The 24,985-nt window shown below is 37.1% G+C and overlaps 2 protein-coding genes across 2 annotated transcripts in view; both read right to left on the reverse strand.

Annotated features, from left to right (window-relative positions):
• LOC141338644 (methylcrotonoyl-CoA carboxylase subunit alpha, mitochondrial-like) overlaps window positions 1-12,412 on the reverse strand; it is a 27,817-nt gene extending 15,405 nt beyond the window's left edge. The window contains exons 1-9 of the mRNA XM_073844244.1: window positions 12,154-12,412; window positions 11,642-11,685; window positions 6,966-7,099; window positions 6,779-6,874; window positions 6,579-6,700; window positions 4,094-4,241; window positions 3,893-4,014; window positions 2,219-2,330; window positions 2,009-2,090 (exon numbers count right to left, since the gene is read on the reverse strand). Coding sequence (XP_073700345.1) covers window positions 2,009-2,090; window positions 2,219-2,330; window positions 3,893-4,014; window positions 4,094-4,241; window positions 6,579-6,700; window positions 6,779-6,874; window positions 6,966-7,099; window positions 11,642-11,685; window positions 12,154-12,209 — 916 coding nt within the window. The 5' untranslated portion in view covers window positions 12,210-12,412. The remainder of the gene's footprint in view (window positions 1-2,008; window positions 2,091-2,218; window positions 2,331-3,892; window positions 4,015-4,093; window positions 4,242-6,578; window positions 6,701-6,778; window positions 6,875-6,965; window positions 7,100-11,641; window positions 11,686-12,153) is intronic.
• Window positions 12,413-15,158: 2,746 nt separating this feature from the next.
• On the reverse strand, window positions 15,159-24,055 carry lamp3 (lysosomal associated membrane protein 3). The gene is made up of 6 exons (XM_073843739.1): window positions 23,924-24,055; window positions 23,429-23,649; window positions 22,060-22,179; window positions 21,877-21,949; window positions 16,539-16,709; window positions 15,159-16,399 (listed from the first exon to the last, which is right to left on the reverse strand). The coding sequence occupies exons 1-6, from the start codon at window positions 23,982-23,984 to the stop codon at window positions 16,260-16,262; spliced, it is 786 nt and encodes a 261-aa protein (XP_073699840.1). The 5' UTR covers window positions 23,985-24,055; the 3' UTR covers window positions 15,159-16,259.
• Window positions 24,056-24,985: the final 930 nt, after the last annotated feature.

Here is a 24,985-nt window from a genome sequence, read left to right on the forward strand (position 1 = left end):
CCTGTTTAAATATATTGTAAAGTGTAATTTATTTCTGTGATCAAATCTTAATTTTTTAGCATCATTATTCCAGTCTTCAGTGTTACAGGATCCTTCAGAAATCATTATAAACACTTTATTATAAAATCAATATAGTACCTATTAAAATGGGCCATTTTACTGTTTGCAATTCAAGTTTGGAGTCAGATTTTTTTTTAAAGAAGTCTCTTCAGCTCATGAATATGTGTAGCAAAATTCAATTTGCAATGCAATATGCCAAATGGCAATGTAATTCTGTATTTAATGTATTTACATTACATCAAATTTGGTGCAGAATGAAATTGAAAATTTAAGTTATATTATTTGCATTTGCCATTTCCAACAGTAGTCTTAAGTTGTAAAGTGCATACTATTTTAATGCTTTATAAGTAGCAAAATGAAAATGAAAATGTATAACCCAAATTGATTTGATATGTGTAACGTGTCCAAGCAGAAACAGTAGCAAAATTATCATTTAAATGTTATTTGTCCTAAATGCATTTAGACTAACAGTGCATTTTCATCATGACGCTGTGGGATATTTGTAGCGAAATTCAATGCGGCTTTGAAAATGCATTCAGAGCTGACCACACCCACTCTACGTCAATCATTGCATCAAGACGGGGATTGGAGGAAGCGTGTTACGTTTAGATCGTTTGAAACATGGCGACTGGAGATCTGATAAGATCGTTGAATGGACCATATCAAAGACTATAGTCAAAGACTATAGAATACCCAAGACATAACACGCTTCCTCCAATCCCCGTCTTGATGCAATGATTGACGTAGAGTGGGTGTGGTCAGCTCTGAATGCATTTTCAAAGCCGCATTGAATTTCGCTACAAATATCCCACAGCGTCATGATGAAAATGCACTGTTAGTCTAAATGCATTTAGGACAAATAACATTTAAATGATAATTTTGCTACTGTTTCTGCTTGGACACGTTACACATATCAAATCAATTTGGGTTATACATTTTCATTTTCATTTTGCTACTTATAAAGCATTAAAATAGTATGCACTTCACAACTTAAGACTACTGTTGGAAATGGCAAATGCAAATAATATAACTTAATTTTCAATTTCATTCTGCACCAAATTTTGCACGCGTGGAGGTGGTGGAAAATGTCAATTTAAATACAGAATAACGTTGCCATTTTGAATATTGCATTGTCATTTTGCATATTGCATTGCAAATTGAATTTTGCTACACATATGCTTCCATACATGAAGGACGCATTTATTTAATAATAAAAAAAATTGTAATATTGTGCAATATTTTTACAACTGAAAACAGCTGTTTTTATGTGAATATATGTTGAAAAATGATTTATTGCTGTGATGCAAAGCTGAATTTTCAGCATCAATCCAGCAGTCTGCAGTGTCACATGATCCTTTAGAAATCATAATAATATTCTGATTTGCTGCTCAAGAAACATTTCTCATTATTATCAATGTTAGAAACAGTTGAGCTGCTTTTGTGGAAAAAAACAGCATTTATTTCACATCTTTCGTAACATTATAAAATGTCTTTACCGTCACTTTTGATCAATTTAAGGGGAGAGACTGCGGCCAAAACACAGTTTTTTCATGCAGGTTTTTATAGAGAGATTTCTTCATATGTAATTTACTTGATTTTATACATTTCATTCCCCAAAAATTGTTTTCTGTCTGTTCTAAGTTTTTTCTGAATTATGGAGTGACAATAGATGAGATGAGATACCCAAAACCCCTTCTGTAAAAACATTTGACTCTAATATGTCAAAAAATGAAACAAGAATTTTGAAACTGACTTCATGTGCAGTGTTTAGATTTTTGTACTAGCAATGTATGCAAATTAGCGCATATTTCATTAAATAATGATCATTTGCATATTTAAACCTATTTAAACCTAAAAAAAAAAAAAAGGTTTGCACTTATCAATGTAATCAATCAACTGAGAAAGTAAGGTGATAACTATTAGTTAATTTTTTTGCCCTATTCATTACCTGCTCCAACATAGTTGACAGCTTTAGCTGCTCGAACCGCGGCCTCTCCGAGTTTCCTCCTGACCTCAGGACTGATGCCCGGCTGCACTCAAACACACACACACAAATCAAGCCAGGTCAGTTTCATTAACACAAGCACATATTAAAGTCATAGGGATGTTTCATCATAATGCAAAAGATGCAGAATGACTAAAGCGGTGTCATATTTACCCCTGGAGCTTCCTCGATGATCTTCTGGTGTCGTCTTTGTACGCTACAGTCTCTCTCGAACAGATATACGGCGTCGCCGTACTGGTCACCAAACACCTGAACCTCAACATGTCTAATGCAACAACAAACACATATCACATCATATATATATATTAGGGCCGGGACTTTAACGCGTTAATTTAGATTAATTAATTACACAAAAATAACGCGTTAATTTTTTTTAACGCATTTTAATCGCACTTAATTTTGCACCGCGGAACGTTTCTCACTGGATGAGTTTCAGTGGCGGACCAATACTGGAGCACCAACTAACAGAATGCGCATATCACCGCAGGACATCGAGCCTCAAGTATCACCTCAATGCTTTTACAGAAGGTCTACCTACCTATAGGGTACCTGAATTTCTGAAATGAATGCTAGTATATTTCTAAATATCCCAGTGTTTCCCGTACCATCATCTCAGGGGGGCGCGTTTACAATGTCTCCTCCAAGAAAACGGACTGGATCGCGGACTCCATTCATAAAAACCGAATTTACTATAGCGCGGAATGCCACGTAAATTCGTCGATTTTTGGATTGATAAATCAAAAGTTGGTCTGTCACTTAATTCAAATCGCCATATGGACTAGTGTCTGAAAACTGAAATGCAAAAAGACCGTTTTAATATGAATCCTGCACTGTTTGCCTCTGTATGTTAGAATGGCAGAGACGCGTTTTTATACTGCACGCCTGATGCTCCCGTTAATTTTTGGCATTTGTATCTCACATGAACAGATCTCAATCTCCAAAGCTACTGTCAGTGTCATTTTTAACGTTTCATTTGAGAAAACTAGCATCATATCAGACTTTACACACGGCAACCTGTCAAAATAAAAGTACGGTTTAACATGAAACAGAGCAATATTCCTATTTAAATAGACAAAAAAAAAACAATATGATAAAAAATAAATATAACAACAAGATTAACCACTTAATTGTAGAAAAAAATACTATGATTATTATTATGTATTGATTTTAACAGAAAACCTCTGTTTGTTTGCCAAAAATTAAAAAGGTTTATTTTTCATTTGATTAAAAATAAATAAATGTTTATGCTTTCATTTGATTATGAGAAAAATTAAAACACAATAATTTATTTAAAAAAAAATAGCAAAAGATTGTAAAGCCCTATTGTTCAAAATGTTAAAATAGAGAGTTTTGGATTTATTTTTTCACTGAAATAAATGTTTTCGTTATGGGAAACGCTGTATCCTATTGCTACAGTTAATGGCAATATTGCACTGGTCTGTTGGACTTGGTTGAACAAAAATAAACAATATTTTGTTGCTTCAGTTTATGTATTCAGTCATTATTCAATGGTTACTAAAAATCCATATGAAAAAACTTACTTCTCACTGTTCTCAGGTCAAATATTTGTATGCGATTAAAATGCGATTAATTTCGATTAATTAATTACAAAGCCTCTGATTAATTAGATTAATTTTTTTAATCGAGTCCCGGCCCTAATATATATATATACACACACAGTATAGAGATGGGCAATATGGCAAATATATATCAACATTTTTATCACAATACTTAAAGCACATGCATGCAAAAAATGTAGTTTTTGAGTCAATGTATGTCATGCACGATACTACCATACTTATTCAAAATCAGATCGTGGAGACAGACCTGGGGTTCTCGACAAACTTCTCGATCAGCATGACGTCGTCGTTGAATGATTTTCGGGCTTCTCTGCGAGCCGATTCCAGCTGTTCGTGAAACTCTGCTTCTGAGTGCGCGATTCGCATTCCCTGTGTGAGGCGAAGCAGCTAAATTAATCTGATTTCAAGCACGTTTAATACTATGGAATTTAGCGCAAAGACAAAATACCTTTCCGCCGCCGCCTCGAACAGCTTTGATCATCACAGGGTAACCAATCCTTGCGGCCTCGCTTTGAAGTTTAGCATCTGATTGGTCTTCTCCATGATAACCCTCAATGATAGGCACACCAGCCGCTGACATAATGTGTTTAGATGTGCTGAAACAAAAAAACGAACACAATGGATTTTTACTTGGAAACTAGAAAAAGAAAGTTTAGTTAAACGTTGGCTAGACAAAGCTTTTTTTCTGAAAATTAAAGGAGTAGTTCACTTTCAGAACAAAAATGTTCAGATAATGTACTCACCCCATGGTCATCCAAGATGTTCATGTCTTTCTTTCTTGTTTTTTGAGGAGAATATTTCCGGATTTCTCTCCATATAGTGGACTTCTATGGTGCCCCCGAGTTTGAACTTCCAAAATGCAGTTTAAATGCGGCTTCAAAGGGCTCTAAATGATCCCAGCCGAGGAAGAAGGGTATTATCTAGTGAAACGATTGGTTACTTTAAAAAAAAATAATAATAATTTACAATTTAAAGAAATTATGTTTTTTGAGGAAAACATTTCAGGATTTCTCTCCATATAGTGGACTTCTATGGTGCCCCCGAGTTTGAACTTCCAAAATGCAGCTTCGAAGGACTCGAAATGATCACAGAGGTCTTATTTAGCAAAACGACGGGTTATTTTCTAAAAAAAAAAAATACAATTTATATACATTTTTTAACCTCAAATGTTCGTCTTGTCTAGCTCGGCAAGATGAGCGTTTAAGATTAAAAAGTATATAAGTTGTAAATGTTTTTTGAAAGTAACCAATCGTTTCGCTAGATAAGACCCTTCTTCCTCAGCTGGGGTCATTTAGAGCCCTTTGAAGCTGCATTTAAACTGCATTTTGGACGTTCAAACTCGGGGCACCATAGAAGTCCACTATATGGAGAGAAATCCAGAAATGTTTTCCTTCAAAAAACTATTTTTTTTTATTGTAAATTTAAAAAAAATAATAATAATAAAAAAATAATCAATCGTTTCACTAGATAAGACCCTTCTTCCTAAGCTGAGATCATTTAGAGCCCTTTGAAGCTGCATTTAAACTGCATTTTAGAAGTTCAAACTCGGGGGCACCATAGAAGTCCTCTATATGGAGAGAAATCCTGAAATGCTTTCCTCAAAAAACATAATATCTTCTTGACTGAAGAATGAAAGACATGAACATCTTGGGTGAGTACATTATCTGTAAATTCTTGTTCTGAAAGTAAAACTAGTCCTTTAATACAGATACACTTTTAAAAAAAAAAGGTGTTTTAAAAGGTTCTTCACAGCGATGCCGTAGAAGAACCATTTATGGTTCCACAAACAACCATTCAGTCAAAGGTTTTTTTTAAAGAACCACCTCTTTTTTACCTTTTTATAATCGGAAGAACCTTCTTTTGCCACAAAGAACCTTTTGTGAAACAGAAAGGTTCTTCAGATGTTAAAGGTTCTTTATGGAACCATTTAGAGTTTAGACAAAAAAGGTTCTTCTATGTCATCGTGAAGCACCTTTATTTTTAAGAGGGTATTCTTGTGAAAATACTTCTAAAGAGTACTTATTATGGAAAAAATAAGAACATACTTATTTGTTCACCTAAAAATTAAATTTCTGACATTTGTTTTCCCTGAAGATGTTCCAAACCTGTATGAATTCTTTATTGTGTTGAACATATTTAGAAGAATGTTGGTAACCAAACATCTTTTGGTCCCTATTGATTTTCACTATGGAAAAATCACTGTAGAAGTCAATGGCTACCAGAAACTGTTTGGTTAGCAACATTCTTATATGTGACCCTGGACCACAAAACCAATCGTAAGGATCCATTGAAATAAATAAGCTTTGCATTGATGTGTGGTTTGTTATGATAGGACAATATTTGGCCAGGATAAAACTATTTGAAAATCTGGAATCTGAGAGTGCAAAAAAAATCTAAATATTGAAAAAAAAACTCTAGTTTTCGAAATGAAGTTCTTAGCAATGCATATTACTAATCAAAAATGAAGTTTTGATATATTTACAGTAAGAAATGTATATAATATCTTCATGCAACATGATCTTTACTTAATGTCCTAATCATTTTTGCCATAAAAACAAAATGAATCATTTTGACCCATACAATGTACAAAACATACCGTGCTACTTAAGACTGGTTTTGTGGTCCTGGGTCATATATATTCATTTTTACATCAATATCAAACACAGCAGCTAAAATACATACAATAATTAAGTTCTTTACATGTCAAAATAAGTGCACTTCTTCAAAGCACGTCAAAAGATTATTAAAACAATGATTTAAAATGTACTTTCGAGGAAAATTCTCTTAAAACTGACAATATTATAAAGTGTGTTTTTTTTTTAAAGCCTACACTTAAATTGCCTTTATTTGGTATTTATTTGATTTAACTTTCAGATTTTAAGTCCACTACCGGTGGAAATTAAAATACAACTAATCACACTTCTGTACTGTACCTTTTGATTCCCATGTCCCGAATGGCTGATGACGGCGGACCGATGAAGATGATACCTTCTTGTTTACACAGTTCAGCAAACTCTGTGTTTTCTGACAGGAATCCATATCCAGGATGGACCGCCTGTCCAAAACGAAGAAGATTTAATCAAGAAAGAACTCTCATTCCCTTAGTTTTAAAGTCATCTCATCATTAGCACACCTGTGCAGAGGACTTCTTTGCCACTTCCAGGATCTTGTCCATGCGCAGGTAACTCTGCTGGGACGCCGCCGGCCCGATATGATACGCCTCATCCGCCTGGTATTACAGACACATCTCTCAGTGTTATCATCTCAAATGAGAATCTATCTAGTTGTTATAGCTATCCATGGTGTCCATTATTTCTCACCATGGCCACATGCATGGAATGTCTGTCTGCATCGCTGTACACCGCCACCGAGCGCACACCCATCTTCTTAGCCGTCCGCATCACCCGGCATGCTATCTCTCCTCTGTTAGCGATGACAACTTTCTCAATCCGGCCTGTGCAAACAGAAACACCACATGTAAGCATCACTATAAATAATAATATTAACTAGATAAAAATAAAGTTTGTCAAGATAAACTTTGAAGTTGGCTTGAGAAAGCTGGACCAGAAAGTTTGAAAAAGTTTTAAGTTTGAGGGTTTTCAGTCTGAAATAGTTTGAAGATTAAAGTAGTTTTAAAAGATTAACTTTGATAGGTCGATAGAAAGACAGCATGTTTCTAGCATGACTAACAAGTTGCAGATCGTCAAACAAATTTAAATATTAATCAAAGATAACAAGTAAACAACACATGAAGGGTTTTTTATGAAGGGAAAAACATAACTGTGGTTTATCACACCTGAGTTCAGTTTCTCTAGGCCTGATTACTGCCACACCTGTTCGCAATCAAGAAATCACTTAAATAGGACCTGCCTGACTAAGGCTACATCTACATTAATCCGGATACATTTGAAAACAGAGTTTTCGCTTTAAAACGCTCTCCGTCCACACTAGCGTTTCCAAGCGTTTTCCAAAAGTTTCTCATCCACACTGAAACGTAGGAAAACATCAAATTCGCCTCACTGCGCATGCGTAAAGCCTCCAAAATTATACAGACGTAATAAGTTTTCACGTAATTCTTCTGCCGGGATAATTTACGGAAATATCTCATAGTTCACTGACGCGTCTATATCGCGCTCACTCATATTTTATCTGAAAAGCAGTTGTCGTCATATGTTTTGCAGGACAGCAACTGTGAGTAAATTTTCTGTCATCATTTTAGGACTAAAATTTGAAGAGTGTACAAGGTAAATCTCTTTAGCAGCAGTGTGACAGTGAATAGCACAGGCACAATTACTGCTGTAAACATAGATATCTACTGGTACAATATGCGTCACATGACTAAATATGCGTCATTGTTTTCAAAAGCCTCCGTTATCACAGTCCACACTACAACGTGAAAATGGCGTTTTCAAATAGAAATAATTTTTAAAGGTTTTCGTGTAAATGAGAGGCCAAACCGCAGGGAAATATCTGCATCTTCCCTTCGTGTAAATGGGGCCAAAGTGAAGTAGACCAAAAGATCCTCAAAATCCTATCATGTTAAGATCCAAAGAAATGAACAAATGAGAAAGAAAGTAATTGAGATCTATCTGGAAAAGGTTATAAAGCCATTTCTAAAGCTTTGGGACTCCAGCGAACCACAGTGAGAGCCATTATCCACAAATGGCGAAAACATGGAACAATGGTGAACCTTCCCAGGAGTGACTGGCCGACCAAAATTACCTCAAGAGTGCGGCGACGACTCATCCAAGAGGTCACAAAAGACCCCACAACAACATCTAAAGAAATGCAGGCCTCTCTTGCCTCAGTTAAGGTCAGTGTTTATGACTCCACCATAAGAAAGAGACTGGGCAAAAACGGCCTGCATGGCAGAGCTCCAAGACGAAAACCGCTGCTGAGCAAAAAGAACATAAAGGCTCGTCTCAGTTTTGTCAGAACACATCTTGATGATCCCCAAGACTTTTGGGAAAATACTCTGTGGACTGACGAGACAAAAGTTGATTTTTTTTGGAAGGTGTGTGTCCCATTACATCTGGCGTAAAAGTAACACAGCATTTCAGAAAAAGAACATCATACCAACAGTAAAATCTGGTGGTGGTAGCAGTGTTGTTTTTGACAACCATCTTAGATTTAGTCTTAGTCTTAGTCTTTTGGACTAAAATGCTTCTTAGTTTTAGTCAAATTTTAGTCACTTCTATATGTGATAGTTTTAGTCCAATTTTAGTTGACGAAAAGTCAAAAAGGTTTTAGTCTAGTTTTAGTCAAAAAAAAGGGAAAAAGTAGTCTTTTAACAAATGAATGTAGGTCAGTAAGTATTTTGCTGTTGGGTAGTGTCACTTATAAGTTCTGAAAATAGCAGATCTATAGTTCAACACAATGTGAGCTTCCGGATCAACTATTTTCACCAATAATTACAATAATGAAGGAATGTTTTAGAACATAAAAGACAAACAAGGATGGAATGCTAAAACGGCTTGCCATACAATAATGGCAAAGAGTATTTAATGCTAAAACGGCTTGCCATAGCGTCAGATACTTTTTAAATTTTAATTGGCATGCACAATAAGCGGAAATGTCATGCATTTTAAACGTCTGATGGACCACCCACTAACATTTTCGTCTATTCTCGTCTCGTCAACGAAAACTCACACACGTCTCGTCATGTTTTAGTCTTCAACGAGCCATTTTTATCTCGTCACCGTCTCGTTATCGTCATGAAAAAAAGTGGCGTCAACGAAATGATTTCGTCATCGTCATCATTGATGAAAACAACACTGGGTGGTAGTGTGATGGTCTGGGGCTGTTTTGCTGCTTCTGGACCTGGAAGACTTGCTGTGATAAATGAAACCATGAATTCTGCTGTCTACCAAAAACTCCTGAAGGTCAATGTCCGGCCATCTGTTTGTGACCTCAAGCTGAAGCGAACTTGGGTTCTGCAGCAGGACAATGATGCAAAACACACCAGCAAATCCACCTCTGAATGGCTGAAGAAAAACAAAATGAAGACTTTGGAGAGGCCTAGTCAAAGTCCTGACCTGAATCCTATTGAGATGCTGTGGCATGACCTTAAAAAGGTGGTTCATGCTCGAAAACCCTCCAATGTGGCTGAATTACAACAATTCTGCTAAGATGAGTGGGCCAAAATTCCTGCACAGCGCTGTAACAGACTCACTGAAAGTTATCGCAAACTCTTGATTGCAGTTGTTGCTGCTAAGGGTGGCCCAAGCAGTTATTACGTTTAGGGGACAAACACTTTTTCATTCAAAAACTGCATGTTGTCTTTACTTGTGTTATCTTTTGATTAATATTTAAATTTGTTTGATGATCTGAAACATTAAAGTGTGACAAACAGGCAAAAAAAAAAAAAAAAAAAATCAGGAAGGGGGCCAACACTTTTTCACACCACTGTAAGTCTATGGGATTTTTCCCAGTTTTAATCGTCATTTTTAGGAAAACCGTAAGTCCAGTCAGTTAGAAAAGATACAGCAACTGGAGTCAGATCAGTCTGAAGATCTGGGGCCAGTTTCAGGAAGGAGGTTAAGTGAAAACTCTGAGTAAGTCAACCCTGAAATGAGGGAAACTCTGGGTTTTCAGTTTCAGAACGGGAGGTTTGTCAAACCTGAGAAAGCAGGGTAAGTCAAACCTCTGAAAGAGAGGTAACTTGTACTCAGTAACTGACTCTGTGAACCTAACCTGGTCAGGAGCAGGTTTTCTTCAGTAAAACCAGAGTTTCTTCCAGTCTGTTCCCCTTTTTAAAGTGTAAGCAATGTTTAAACACCTCATTCTTTCATTTTCGCTGCAAAAATGATTTAGTGCATTTTACTTAAAACAAGAAAAAATTTCTTACTGCAAATGGAAACAATATTAATTTTCTTACCCCAATTTACAAAATAAGAAAAATATACTTAAATGACTCAATACCTTATTTTTATTTATTTTTTATTATGTAGAAAATGCATCTTGATTTAAGAACCTTTAGATATTTTGATTGGAAACAACAACACAATAATACTAAGTAAGAAAAGCATTTTGTGCATTAATTTATTACACATTTTCATCATGCAGACACTGTCAAAGTGACAAAAACGGCATGTCCTTTTATAGGATTATTTTACAATTATTTACAGGATTATTTAGATTATTTTGCCATATTTACATGCATGCTGCATGTATTTATTTGAGCGGTAGCATTTTTAAATGGTAGTTTTCTATATAACATCAGGGATGCAGAGCACATTAGTACGAGTCTGACCACTTTATGCAGCGCAGTAAAGAAAGGACCAAAAATGTACAGATAATGTACCCCCTTTGCCATCCAAGATGCTCATGTCTTTCTTCTTCAGTCGTAAAGAAATGGTGTTTGTTTTTTTTTTGAGGAGAACATTTCAGGATTTCTCTCCATATAGAGGACTTCTATGGTGCCCCCGAGTTTGAACTTCTAAAATGCAGTTTAAAAGCATCTTTGAAAGGCGAGGAAGAAGAGTCTTATCAAGGGAAACGATCGGTTATTTTCTAAAAACATTTACAACTTATATACATTTTAATCTCTACACAGAGTACACACAGAGCTAGACAAGATGAGCATTTGAGGTTAAAAAGTATATAAACTGTAATTTTTTTTTAGAAAATAACCAATGGTTTCGCTAGATAAGACTTCTTCCTTGGCTGGGATCGTTTAGAGTCCTTTGAAGCTGCATTTAAACTGTATTTTGGACGTTCAAACTCAAGGGAACCATAGAAGTCCACTATATGGAGAGAAATCCTGAAATGTTTTCCTAAAAAAAAAATTCTTTACAACGGAAGAAAGAAAGACATGAATGTCTTGGATGACAAAGAAGTGAGTACATTATCTGTACATTTTTTGTTCTGAAAGTAAACTACTCCTTTAACAGAGGCGACAGAGTTGATCAATTCAGGTTCAGAAGAGACTGAAGTTTCTTTCTCAAGCCAACTTAACAAACCCAAAAAGTGAGCACAAACTAATAACCGATCTCACCAACAGATGCATGTCTGATGGATCCTTTGGTCCAGATCAGAGTCCTGCAGTCAAGAGAGCATGTGTTTAGTAAACAGTCTGAATGGAGGCAGTGTGCTACGGTCAAGGGCAATTCATTTGCAGAGGTGACCTCGCTGTTTAATATAAAACCATGCATTTTAATTTAAGGAAAGATGCTTAACAACAGTCAAACGCTGCACACACAAATAAATACACTTTCATTATGTGCCCATCTGCAATAACCTTGTACAAAACACACATTCATTAACAATAACAACGTTGTCTTCGCTAAGATGTGACTTCGCATAAGCAAACAGAAAGATATCCATGTAATTCAATTCAAAGTTCAAAATGCATTCGGTTAAAGTAGAAATAATACTTAAAGCAGTTTTGAATGTCATATCTGACAGATCCACTGATATTATTGTAAATAGTGTTGATTTACGCGAACCAATGCGCTGAGCACCTATAGTTTCCCCTTATAGTATCTAATAAAGTAGCTTGTAACTTACAGCAGTTGTTTGTATATAGTTCTGTTGATTTGAGTTTTCAGAAACACTGCAGCCATGATCCCTGCGTTAGCATTTATTAGTATTACTACACGACTATGCTCTTAAACAGCACATTCAATGTGCTTCACAGCTTCATTCTCGTAAACCTGCTAGACGATTACCAAATATTTATACTCCGTTTAATTATTCCGGGTAAAATGTCATTAAAACGGTTATATTAGTGATGCTACGTGTAGCCGCTGCAAAAGCAAACGCATTAGGTTTGTCCTCATCAACTTACCGTACTTACAGCAGCCAATCAGAAAGGAGAACTTAGAGGCGGGGACTGACGTATGTGTGAAAGGATTGTGGGATATGAAGTACATAAAGAAAAGAAAAGAAATATTAAAATATACTTTACATAAAACAGTTTTAAAGTTACACTATGGCGATTCAAAATAAAATGAATTCGTTTTGTGGACGAATATTCCTCTGCACTCGTAAATAAGAGTAATCTTTGAGTTACTATACTTATTTTCAATTAGTAATTACTTAGCTGCCATTAAACGTATGTTTTATATGGCATAAATGTACAGTTGAGGTCACAAGTTTACATACACCTTGTAGATTCTGCAAAAATGTTAATTATTTTACCAAAATAAGAGGGATCATACAAAATGCATGTTATTTTTTTTATTTAGTACTGGCCTGAATAAGATATTTGAAATTAAAGATGTTCACATTTAGTCCACAAGAGAAAATAGTAGATGAATTTATTAAAATGACCCTGTTCAAAAGTTTACATGCCCTTGATTTGTAATACTGTGTTTTTATCTGAATGATCCACAGCTGTGTTTTTGTTTAGTGATAGTTCATAAGTCCCTTGTTTGTCCTGAACAGTTAAACTGCCTGCTGTCCTTCAGATAGTTTAAAAAAGATTAAGAAGTTTAAAAAGTTTAAAAAGATTTTCAAGTTTTAAGTTTGATGGTTTTCAGTCTGATGTAGTATGAAGTTTAAAGTAGTTTTAAAAGCGTAACGTTTGATAGCTAGATAGATAGCATGACTAGCCTGTTGCTAGCATGTTTCCAGCATGATTAGCATGTTGTTAGTGTGGTTCTAGCATGATAAACATATTACTAGCATGTTGTTAACATGATAAGCAAGTTGCTAGCATGACTAGCATGATTACCAAGTTGTTGTCATGTTTTAGCAAGATTAACATGTTGCTAGCATGATTCTAGCATGATAAGCAAGTTGTTAGCATGTTTCTAACATGATTAGCACGTTTCTAATATGTTTCTAGCATTATTGACAAGTTGCTAGCATGTTTCTAACATGTTTATGTCATTATTAGCAAGTTGCTAGCATGATTAGCAAGTTTCTAGCATGATTAGCAAGTTACCATGTTTCTACAATTTGTATTGTGAAAAGCGCTATACAAATAAAAAAATAAACTTGAATTGAATTTAATTTAATTTCTAACATGTATGGCATGATTAGCAAGTTGCTAGCATGATAACCAAGTTGCTAACATGATTCTAACATGATTACCAAGTTACTAGCATGATGTTAACATGATTACCAAGTTGCTAGCATGTTTCTAGCATGATTAGCATGTTGCTAGCATGATTAACATGTTTTAGCAAGATTAACATGTTGCTATAGCATGATTCTTGCATGTTTAGCAAGTTGTTAGCATGTTTCTAACATGATTAGCAAGTTTCTAGCATGGTTCTAGCATTATTGACAAGTTGCTAGCATGTTTTTCTAACTTGTTTAGGTCATTATTAGCAAGTTGCTAGCATGCTAAGCAAGTTTCTAGCATGATTAGCAAGTTACTAGCATGATGCTAACATGATTGCCAAGTTGCTAGCATGTTTCTAGCATGATTAGCATGTTGCTAGCATGTTTATAACATGATTAGCAAGTTGCTAGTATGTGTCTAGCATGATTAACATGTTTTAGCAAGATTAACATGTTGCTATAGCATGATTCTAGCATGATTAGCAAGTTGCTAGCATGTTTCTAACATGTTTATGGTATTATTAGCAAGTTACTAGCATGATTAGTAAGTTACTACCATGTTTCTAACATTTATGGCATGATTAGCAAGTTTGCTAACATGATTCTAACATGATTACCAAGTTGCTGTCATGATTCTAGCATGACTGACAATTTGCTAGAATGTGTCTAGCATTATTAGCATGCTGTTAGCATGATTAGCCAGTTGCTAACATGTTTAGCATTTTGCTAGCATGTTTCTAACATGATTCTCAAATTGCTAGAATGTTGCTAGCATGATTAGCATGTTGCTAGCATGTTGCTAGCATGATTAGCATGTTACTAGCATGTTTCTAACATGATTAACAAGTTACTAGCATGATTAACAAGTTACTAGCATGTTTTCTAGCATGATTAACAAGTTGCAGAAGTTTACATGCACTTGATTTTTTAATACTGTGTTGTTACCTGAATGATCCACAGCTGTTTTTTTTTTCTTTCTTTTTTTCTTTTTTTGTTTAGTGATAGTTTTTCATGAGTCCCTTGTTTGTCCTGAACAGATAAGCTGCCTGCTGTTCTTCAGAAAAATCCTTCAGGTCCCACAAATTCTTTGGTTTTTCAGCATTTTTGTGTATTTGAACCCTTTCCAACAATGACTGTATGATTTTGAGATCCATCTTTTCAGACTGAGGACAACTGAGGGACTCATATGCAACTATTACAGAAGGTTCAAACACTCACTGATGCTACAGAAGGAAACACAATGCATTAAAATCCCATTAAAACTTTTGGATAAAACTGATTTTAAAATGTAATATAAGCTATTTATTTATTTTAATAAACAGTAAAACAATTACGCCACCCCAAAACTATGAAACAGCACGGATGTAAAAGGCCATATAGAGATTTTCCTTATTTCCACATCAGTTTTTTTTTTTATTTTAGCTTCCCCATTACTTTCAACAAGGCAATACGGAACATTTATTCACCATTCATTCGGTTCATTCTTCAGCGTTTGGAGCTTCATAATCATGATGCAGTCTAATACTAATTTGGTAAAAAAACATTTTCTTATAAAAAAAAAAAAAAATCAAAATTTTTCCCCATGGCACTTTACAAAAACTGTAAGACCTTCACTTATCATAACCATTCCCCTTAAAGGAACACTCCACTTTTTTTGGAAATAGGCTCATTCTCCAACTCCCCCCGAGTTAATAAGTTGAGTTTTACCGTTTTGAAATCCATTCAGCCGTTCTCCTGTTCTGGCGATATCACTTTTAGCATAGCTTAGCATAGATCATTGAATCCTATGAGATCAATAGCATCGCGTTCAAAAATGACCAACGAGTTTCCATATTTGTTGTATTTAAAACTTGACTCTTCTGCAGTTATATCGTGTACTAAGACCGGTGGAAATGCAAAGCTGCGAGTTTCTAAGCTGATAAGATTAGGAACTACACTCCCATTCCGGTGTAATAGTCAAGGAAGTTTGCTGCCGTAATATGGCAGAAGCAGGCGGAGTATTATCAGAAATGAGTTCCCAGCTAGTTTAGCATTTGCACATGTGCTGCGTGGTATTACTGCTCCTGCTTCAGCCTTATTACGGCAGCAAACTTCCTTGACTATTACGCCGGAATGGGAGTGTAGTTCTTAATCTTATCAGCCTAGAAAATTGAAGCTTTGCATTTCCACCGGTCTTAGTACACGATAAAACTACAGAAGAATCAAGTTTTAAATAGGACAAATATGGAAACTCGTTGGTCATTTTTGAACGCGATGCTATCGGTCTAATAGGATTCAATGATCTATGCTAAGCTATGCTAAAAGTGATATCGCCAGTACAGGAGAACGGCTGAATGGATTTCAAAACGGTAAAACTCAACTTATTAACTCGGGGGGAGTTGAAGAATGAGCCTATTTCCAAAAAAGGTGGAGTGTTCCTTTAATGTGCATATCTTGTCAAGGCCCAAAACCTAGTAACTTATGCATTACAATAAACAAATTTTAAACAGTACTTCACATAAGTCACATTTGAATTGTTTACTGAGATCATTTAAAACTGTAAAGCAATATCCACACAACGTAAAACACAATTAAATCTCTTGATTCATCTTCACAAAACACATCTAGAGTTGTTCATAGCCTTGGCTGCGACGTTCTCGGACGAGGACATAGGTCAGAATAGCAATAAGGCAAACGGCCGCAGCCACGGCGCCCAGAATAATGGGGATCATGCGTTTGTTGTAATCATCCCAGCACTCAACCTCTGAAATCAATCGAGAGAAATCATGAGTAAACAGGTTAACAGACTATATATATATATATATATATATATATGTGTGTTTAAATGTATATGTGTAGTTAAGAATAGCATCTCTACAGTCTACAATGTGAAACTGATGTACCTTTTCCAAATGCTCCATTAGCCAGATCAAAGGCTTGAATCTGGAGTGGCACCAGTTTGACTCTGAAGTAGCTCGCCAGTAACAGAGTTGTCTGAGACTTGCATTTGAAGCTTTGCCCATTTTTTGCTTTGAATAGCTTGTCGTGGCTTATAACTCCTACATAGGTTTTATCTGTGGATTGAAATGGAAAAATTAGCTTAGAGTGAAGTTTTAAGTCAAAATACATTATTTTAACCTCATTTATTGTTTAACCCCATTCATGGATTTACCTCCCACAAAAGTGTAAACAGTGAGCCTCCCAGGCATCATTTACATAAAAAAACCCAGTAAACGTTTTATGTGTTTTGGTCTATTATATTTTGAGGGCCTGAGTAAAATGGAAGGCTGACAGGGCCAAAACGTTAGCACTCATTGTCTGCATTAACGCTTTACTGCTTCACCGATATCACTGTGGACGAAAGAGCTCAATTCGTTGCACATAGATAAAAACATCTGCAAATTAAGAAAACATCCTCATTAGTTTGAAAATATACGTGCTGCAAATACAAAATATACGTGCTGCAAATACAAGAACACTCTGCAAATATGCACAGACCACGTTGGAAATGTGCACACAACAATTTTTCGCTGGAGAAATATTAGGGAATCCTTCTGAATCTCATAATATCCCTCTCATTGCATGCAAATCCCGGTGGCAGTGGCAACTGTAGGAGGACGTCCTGACCCTTTTAACTGGAGCTCTACACACTGAAACCATCCGATTCTTCAACATTGAATTTCTTCAGAACCCCATTATCCTCGGGCTACCCTGGTTAGAGATTTACAATCACTGAATCTCTTGGACATCTAGACAGATCCTACATTGGTCAGACTACGGTCAACACAAGTATCTACTCTCTAGTATTCTCTCTACCAACTCTCTCATCTCCGCTCCTAAGTACGACGAGGTAACGGAAAATTCACCCATCTCTGGATTACTCTCTGAATACCACGACCTATCCGAAGCCTTTATAAAATCCAAAGCATCACAACTCCCTCCTCATTGACCCAGTGACTGTGCCATTGACCTGATTCCAGGCTCAACTCCCTCTAGAGCAGTGTTTCTCAACCTTGGTCCTGGGGGCCCCCCAACACTGCACATTTTGTATGTCTTCCTTATCTGACAAACCCATTTCAGGTCCTGGAGATGTTTTATAATGAGCTGATGAGTGCAACCAGGTATGCTTGATTAGGGAGACACAACATGTGCAGTGTTGGGGAGCCCAGGACCAGGGTTGAGAAACACTGCTCTAGAGGAAGGATTTTTCCTCTGTCCCAATCCGAATCAGAGACCATGAAATTCTAAATTGAGGAGGAATTGCTTAAGGGAGGTAGACAGCGCATCACCTGGTCACCAATCGTTCTAAGTGCCTTCCAAAGTGTCAAGGAATGCTTTACCTTAGCACCCATTCTCCACCTTCCAGATCCTGAATGGTAATTTACAGTAGAGGTCAACGCCTCGAACACAGGCATTGGAGCCATTCTCTCTTAGCATCAAGGTAATCCACACAAACTCTACCCATGCGCCTTCTTTTCCCACAAACTTAACCCTGCAGAATTGAATTATGACGTCGGTGACAGAGAACTTTTAGCCATGAAAGCATTGTTGGAGGAGTGGTGCAACTGGCTCGAGGGGGCCAAATTACCCTTCAGGATTCTCATGATCACCAACATCTGGAATACCTCAGGTCAGCCAAACGCCTTGATCCACGACAGGCCAGATGTTCCCTCTTCTTCACTGATTTCAACTTTAAGGTTAACCTCTGCCCTGGTTCCAAGAAGACTAAAGCCATATTAGCCCGGTTCTGTCAGCACTGCATTGGCTCCCTATGAAACATCGTATAGATTTTAAAATCTTGCTAATTACTTATAAAGCCCTCAATGGTTTAGCTCCTCAGTACTTGAGCGAGCTTCTATCGCATTATAGTCCCTCACGTCCGCTGCGTTCTCAAAATTCTGTCAATTTGATAATACCTAGAATATCAAAATCAACTGCCGGTGGCAGATCATTTTGTTATCTAGCGCCTAAACTCTGGAACAATCTACCTAACACTGTTCGGGAGGCAGACACACTCTGTCAGTTTAAATCTAGATTAAAGACACATCTCTTTAACTTGGCTTACACATAAAACATTAACACATTCCTATAATTCAAATCCGTTAAAGGATTGTTAGGATGCACTCGTTGAATTGTAAAAAGAATGCCATCTACGCTAATATTAGTCTGTTTCATTCTTATTCCGAGGTCACCGTAGCCACCAGACCCAGCCTGTATCCAGATCAGATGGTCACTGCAGTCCCCCGGATCCAGTCCGCACCCAGCTTAGTTCATGGATCACCACCTGGAGATGACTTCAATAGCCATAGATGTTAACCAGATGAGCTCCAGAGACGGATCATCACTAAAGACCTCGCCAACCTAGACCGCCATCGGTGCTACACCACAGGAACCTGATGAGTTCTCTACAATCGGACATTGGTACAAACTGCTGGTTTCGTCTGGCCAGAGGAGAACTGGTCCCCCGACTGAGTCTGGTTTCTCCCAAGGTTTTTTTCTCCATTTCTGTCACCTGTGGAGTTTTGGTTCCTTGCCGCTGTCGACTCTGGCTTGCTTAGTTGGGGACACTTTCCAGCGATATCGTATACTATTTGAACTGAACTGGATGATGATATCACTGAATTCATTGATGAACTGCCTTTAACTGAAAATTGATTATCTACAATAATACGTTACTTACACACTATTGTTCTGTTTAAATACTGTGCAGTTGCTTTGGCACAATCTGTATTGTTTAAAGCGCTATATAAATAAAGGTGACTTGACTTGACTTGACTTAAAGCAGATGCCCTCTCACACCAGAGTCAACCCAGACCCAACTCTCCAATGACCACATAATACCCCCTACTCTTATACTCTGCCCCGTCCAGTGGGATATTATGACAGAGATGTTAGAGGCACATTACCCTGAACCTTTCTAATCAATTCTGGTGGCGTTGACACTTTAAAATTCATTCATCATTGCACCACCTGCAACATCTCCAAGTCCTCCTACCAACGTCCTGCAGGCCTTCTTTAACCAATCCCCATACCTTGACGTCCTTGATCTCACATAGCCATAGACTTTGTCACGGATCTCCCCAATTCAAGAAACTTTACCACCATCCTCACAGTAATTGACCACTTCTCCAAAGCTTGCCGGCTATTCCCTCTTGCCAAACTACCCACCACGTTTAAAACCGCTGAGGCTCTTTTGGAACAGGTCTTCCACTTCTATGGATTACCAGAGGATATGGTCTCACATCAGGTTACCATCCACAATCTAACGGACAGACTGAATGCCTCAGCCAAGAACTGACATGCTTCCTACTTTCCTACTGTCACCAGAATCAACAGGATTGGAGCCGCTTCCTCCTGTGGGCCGAATACGCCCAGAATTTTCGACGTAAACCATCCACTGGTCTCACACCCTTCTAATGTATACTGGGCTTTCAACCACCCCTATTTCACTGGTCCAGGGAACCTTCAGAAGTACCGGCCATCAATGACTGGCTGCAGAGGAGTGAGGGCACTTGGAATTCAGCTCACGTACACCTCCAGAGAGCCATTCATCGGTTCAAGGAACAGGCCGACTGTCTCAGAAGATCGAGTCCCGACTATACCCCTGGACAATGGGTCTGGCTCTCCTCAAGGAATCTACGTATTTGACTGCCATGTAGAAAGCTCAGTCCTAGGTAAGTGGGTCCATTCAAAACTGTAAGACAGATAACCCCTGTATCATACCGTTTGGCAGTTCCTTCAAATGATCATATTTCACCCACTGCCCCTTGCTTAAGCCTGCAGGTGTTCCAAGAGGAGTGGAGGACCAGGAGGAGGCCATGACCGAGAGCACCCCTCCCATTTTCGTGGATGGTGAGGAGGCTTATCAGGTTTGAGATCTTCTCGACTCCCAACGGCGGGTACTACAGTACCTAGTTGACTAGGAGGAGTATGGACCGGAGGAGAGGTCCTGGGTCAATGCTCAGGATATCCTGGACCCAACGCTCACCGCAGTTTTCTACAGGAACAACCCGGCAACAACCTTGTGTCAGACCCCAGCGTCATTCTCCCTCTCGCTTTAGGAGCCACTCACAGGGAGGGTGCTCTGTCACTGATCAGGCCTCTGTGGCTCCCTCTGATCGCCACTAGAGGGCACCCTCCCCTGAGTATTAGTCAGTTGGAATTAATTTCCCACACACCCCGTGCCTAGGACTGGTCACCTGCCAAGGTGTCACTCCTTAGGCAGCCTATTTAAACTGCTTCCGGACTCACACACACTGCAAAGTCTTGCTTTGCCCTGGCTAACATTTCTTAGCATTTTTCCCCTGTATTTATGGTTTTCCTGTTTATCGACCGAACCTCGCTTGTCTAACATTTACTCTCGGATTACCTCTGTTGTTCCTGGTGCTGTTTCTGACCATCACCTGTCTGACCTTGTCTTCATTTAATAAAAGCTGCAAATGGAACCTCAGACCCTTCCTCAGACTCAGACCCTTCATTACAGTAGCAAAACCATGGTTAATTTGTGGTAACCATGGTTTAACTTTGGTAACTATTTTTTAACAGTTTAAATTTCATGCATTCCTTTTAAAGAATTTTGACCTGTCCACCTTCCATAGTTGATGATATTGTCATGTAAACTACAAAAGTGTGAGATTGTAAAAGTGGTGATGTCACAAACATGTATATTTCTTCATGTATATGTGTGCAGACATGTAGTGTTTATTAACAAAGTGGCATTGCCACCTACTGGCTCAACATGAATAATACAGCATTTTTAGTCATTTTCATGGATATGTGTGAACCGGGATAGTTTTGACAATGTTGTCATCTGTACAAGAAACTTTCCAAAGACTCAAAGGAAAGAAAGTTTATTGTTGATGTATACATGTCTATTCAAATCTGTCAATCTCTTTCCAGCTCAACCAATAGGAAGAGTTTGGGGCGTGGCTATTGTAGCAGGCTGAGACAGATGTTGTTTAGCCAGTTTGGGACCATGGAGAAAATACATCTGAAGGCTTGCCAAAATACACAGAGACAGACAATGGTAAAGAAGAAGGGTAAACATTGGCACTGTTTTTTACAAGAAGGAGGATTTTGATGGAATATTTCCGTCTTAAGATGTATGGAGTTTCTTCTCGCCAGGTAAGCGTAACTCAAGTTTTTGCCACACATTATCTCTATGAAATAGTAAGATGTTTTAAGGATTGGAATAATCAAGATGAGTGTGTTTGTAAAGGTTGTAGCATAATCTATACTTACTCTGACAATTTTTACAAGGGGCAACAGGTCTCAGAAGGGCTTTGACAGTGCTCACATAGGACACATCACCTTCCTGGAAGTATGGGGAAATATCGCATTATATGTTGATTAAGGCTGTTTGTTTTGTACATGTTTAACCTCAAAAAGAGAACTTATCATAGAGAAAAAAACTACTGTTGGTACCTTGATGAAGGTGAACTCCAGATGTCCACCATCAAACCCCAGTGAGAGAATAGCCTTTTGGTTGTCACAGTATCCTGAGGCTTGTGTTGCACTCGGATTCAGGTTGAAATAATAGTTCTTCTAGAATACAAGTGTTGAATACAGTGATTACTGGATCAACATCAAGTTACTATGCCATGCAAGTTGGAAATCCTGTAAAATATGAAACCAGTCCTGATCTAAACATCAAGACATCTGAATTTGGTATGACTGCACAGAATTTCAATATGTTGCATTCTATGAGTGTATTGAATGCATGCACAGAGTAAAGAAGATATTCAAATAAAACTTGGCCAAAATGTGACATTTTGTCCACTGGCTGTGCTGGAGATTATGATATATCATGAGATTATGTTTTCTCAAACATTATATGGACAATCAGGGTTTACAAATAGGGGTCTACGCACCTCATGTGGTTGTTAAATAGCACTTAATTTTAACAATGGCAGAGAGAATGTAGAATCAAGCTCTTGCCTTGAGTAACAAACAATGGTAATATTTATTAATAGTTTAGGTTGATTAACAATATCCCAATATTCTGTTTATTCGAAAGATGAAAAAGACATACACTTTAACATCCTTTTAAAAGGAGTACATATTTCGGAAATATACTTTAAAAAGAATATAAGTGTAAACTTAAGGTATTGTTTTCAGACACTTAACTGCATGTTATATGCAATTAAATGAAAACGTGTTAAAGTTTAAATTTAAGCAATAAGCAAAATATTACACATTTGTAGTGATGGTTGCAATTTGTGCATTTAAAATGTATTAACTTTAAATGTAATATTTAATACGACACTTTAAATTTGCTTTAGTACGTTTAGTATGGTACTTCTTTATAGCATGACAAAAGATTTTTAATTTGACATTATAACATGCACTTATTAAAAGTGTACTTAAGTGTGTTAAGAAACGTGGCTTCTAAGTACACTTAAGTGGCTTTTTCATTTCATTAATGTGACATTATCTGCAAGTAGTGTTTTAAAAATAAACATAACATTTGTGGTTTACTACAAGTCACCTGCAGTACATACTAATACAATTAAGAGCACTTCTTTCTCACAAGGGGTTACTCAGTAAAAAACAGTTTATAGTTTGGCTTAATTATGGGCTATTCCGTCAATGAACAATAAAACATATTAGCATTAGTTCTTGAGGATGCTGCCCCTGTGTAAAACTGTTGTGCCCATGAAGATACAACTTCTGCACTTTTTCTGACAGTGCAGTGAGCCGTTGACAATGTTGGTGGTAAACCAAGTGAGTTCTCACCCCCAGCTAAAACATGCTGAGAAGTTGAATAAAAATGCTGATTAAATAACAAGCTTACTTTGTTCTCTCTGACCACGTACTCCACTCCCAAACTGGCCCGCACACACACTTTGCCCTGAAGGTTCTTCAAGGTGCACAGAAATTGAGTTGGTGCGGTTTCTTTGGGCTGGAGAACGGGTCTCTTGAACAGATTCTTAATGGGAGGATCACTGTTGATGATGGCAGGAACTTCACCGACTGAAGCTGAAAGGTGTAGAGGGTTTGAGGCTAGAGAGCTTCCTGTAAGCACAAAACAATGGGGGGCTTTAACACCATGTCATGAAGTGTTAACCAACACTGAGCTACCAGGACCAATTATGGATGTTGTTAAACTGACTAAGTGTTGAGTTGTTCTGGGTTCTCGGAAATTAGGCTAGAACTTATACTAAATCTATTGAAAAATATATCTATTATAACCTTATTCTAAACCATTAATAAGAATGTATGCAAAGTTTGTACGATTATTTACAATGAAAATCCTTATTTGATTTAAATAAAAGGCAAATTAACTCACCTAGCCGTTGCATGGAAGACAGCAGAAGAAGTAGAGCGATGTGGGAACTTGTGCGAGTCATTTTGAGAAAGCGTCTCTTGTGTTTCAGGGCAGTTGGTCTTATGGTATCAGCTCTGAAGCGGCGGTAAAATAATGCACATGTGGTTGTGAGAGAGGACACTTGTGCTTTGGTGCTGTCAGCAATTGTCTGACATCAGGAAGTGCCTTTAGCCAGGCCCACAATTAGTAAACCAAGTAATGGTATGAGTAATAACTCTATAATGGTGTAAGTAATAGCACTATAGACTACCCTTACCAAAAAGAAGTATACTTTAAGGAACTTAAGTACTTCAAGTAACTTTGGTACTTGGCGAGACACTGTGGGTTGAATAGGGTAAAAAATTTAACAAAATTAATTTTTCAAAAAAACTATTTCAAAAATCTAAACACTGGATGAAGTCAGTTTCAAAATTCTTTTGACATATTAGATTCAAATGTTTTTACAGAGGGAATTTTGGGTATCTCATTTCATCACACCATAATAAAAAACAAACAAACAAAAAAAAAAAAAAAACAGAACAGACTATCTAGAAAAACACTTTATGAAAAAACAAAAAGCCCAAAATCTCAAACTTGATAGGTGCATGGAAAAAGCGTTTTTGCCTGCAGTGTCTCCCTTTAAGTAAAGTTCAAGTATATTTTTAAGTATACTTCATGTAGTAAGTATACAAATATCAGTGTACTAGTAGTATACTTGTAGGTGTACTATTTCAATACTCCTTGGCACTAATTTGGCCTACTTTCTAGTATACTTTAAGTAACTTAAGTACTTTAAGTAACTTTGGTACTTCAGTAAAATTCAAGCATATTTTTAAGTATACTTCATGTAGTCAGTGTACAAATATCAGTGTACTAGTAGTATACTTGTAGGTGTACTATTTCAATAATCCTTGGGACTAAATTTGCCCACTTTCTAGTATACTTCAAGTAACTTAAGTACTTAAAAATATACTTGAACTTTACTTTGGTACCAAAGTTACTTAAGTAAAGTTCAAGTATATATTTAAGTATGCTTCATGTAGT

This window comes from Garra rufa, chromosome 7 (assembly GCF_049309525.1).
Source record: "Garra rufa chromosome 7, GarRuf1.0, whole genome shotgun sequence".
In the NCBI taxonomy this organism is placed as follows: domain Eukaryota; kingdom Metazoa; phylum Chordata; class Actinopteri; order Cypriniformes; family Cyprinidae; genus Garra; species Garra rufa.

Coding starts and splice junctions, on each gene's coding strand:
- lamp3 (XM_073843739.1), bottom strand. CDS start 23,984: ATGACTCGCACAAGTTCCCACATCGCTCTACTTCTTCTGCTGTCTTCC. Junction 21,950..22,059: donor TGGAGTTCACCTTCATCAAG/GTACCAACAGTA, acceptor CCATACTTCCAG/GAAGGTGATGTGTCCTATGT. Junction 16,400..16,538: donor TAATGGAGCATTTGGAAAAG/GTACATCAGTTT, acceptor GATTGATTTCAG/AGGTTGAGTGCTGGGATGAT.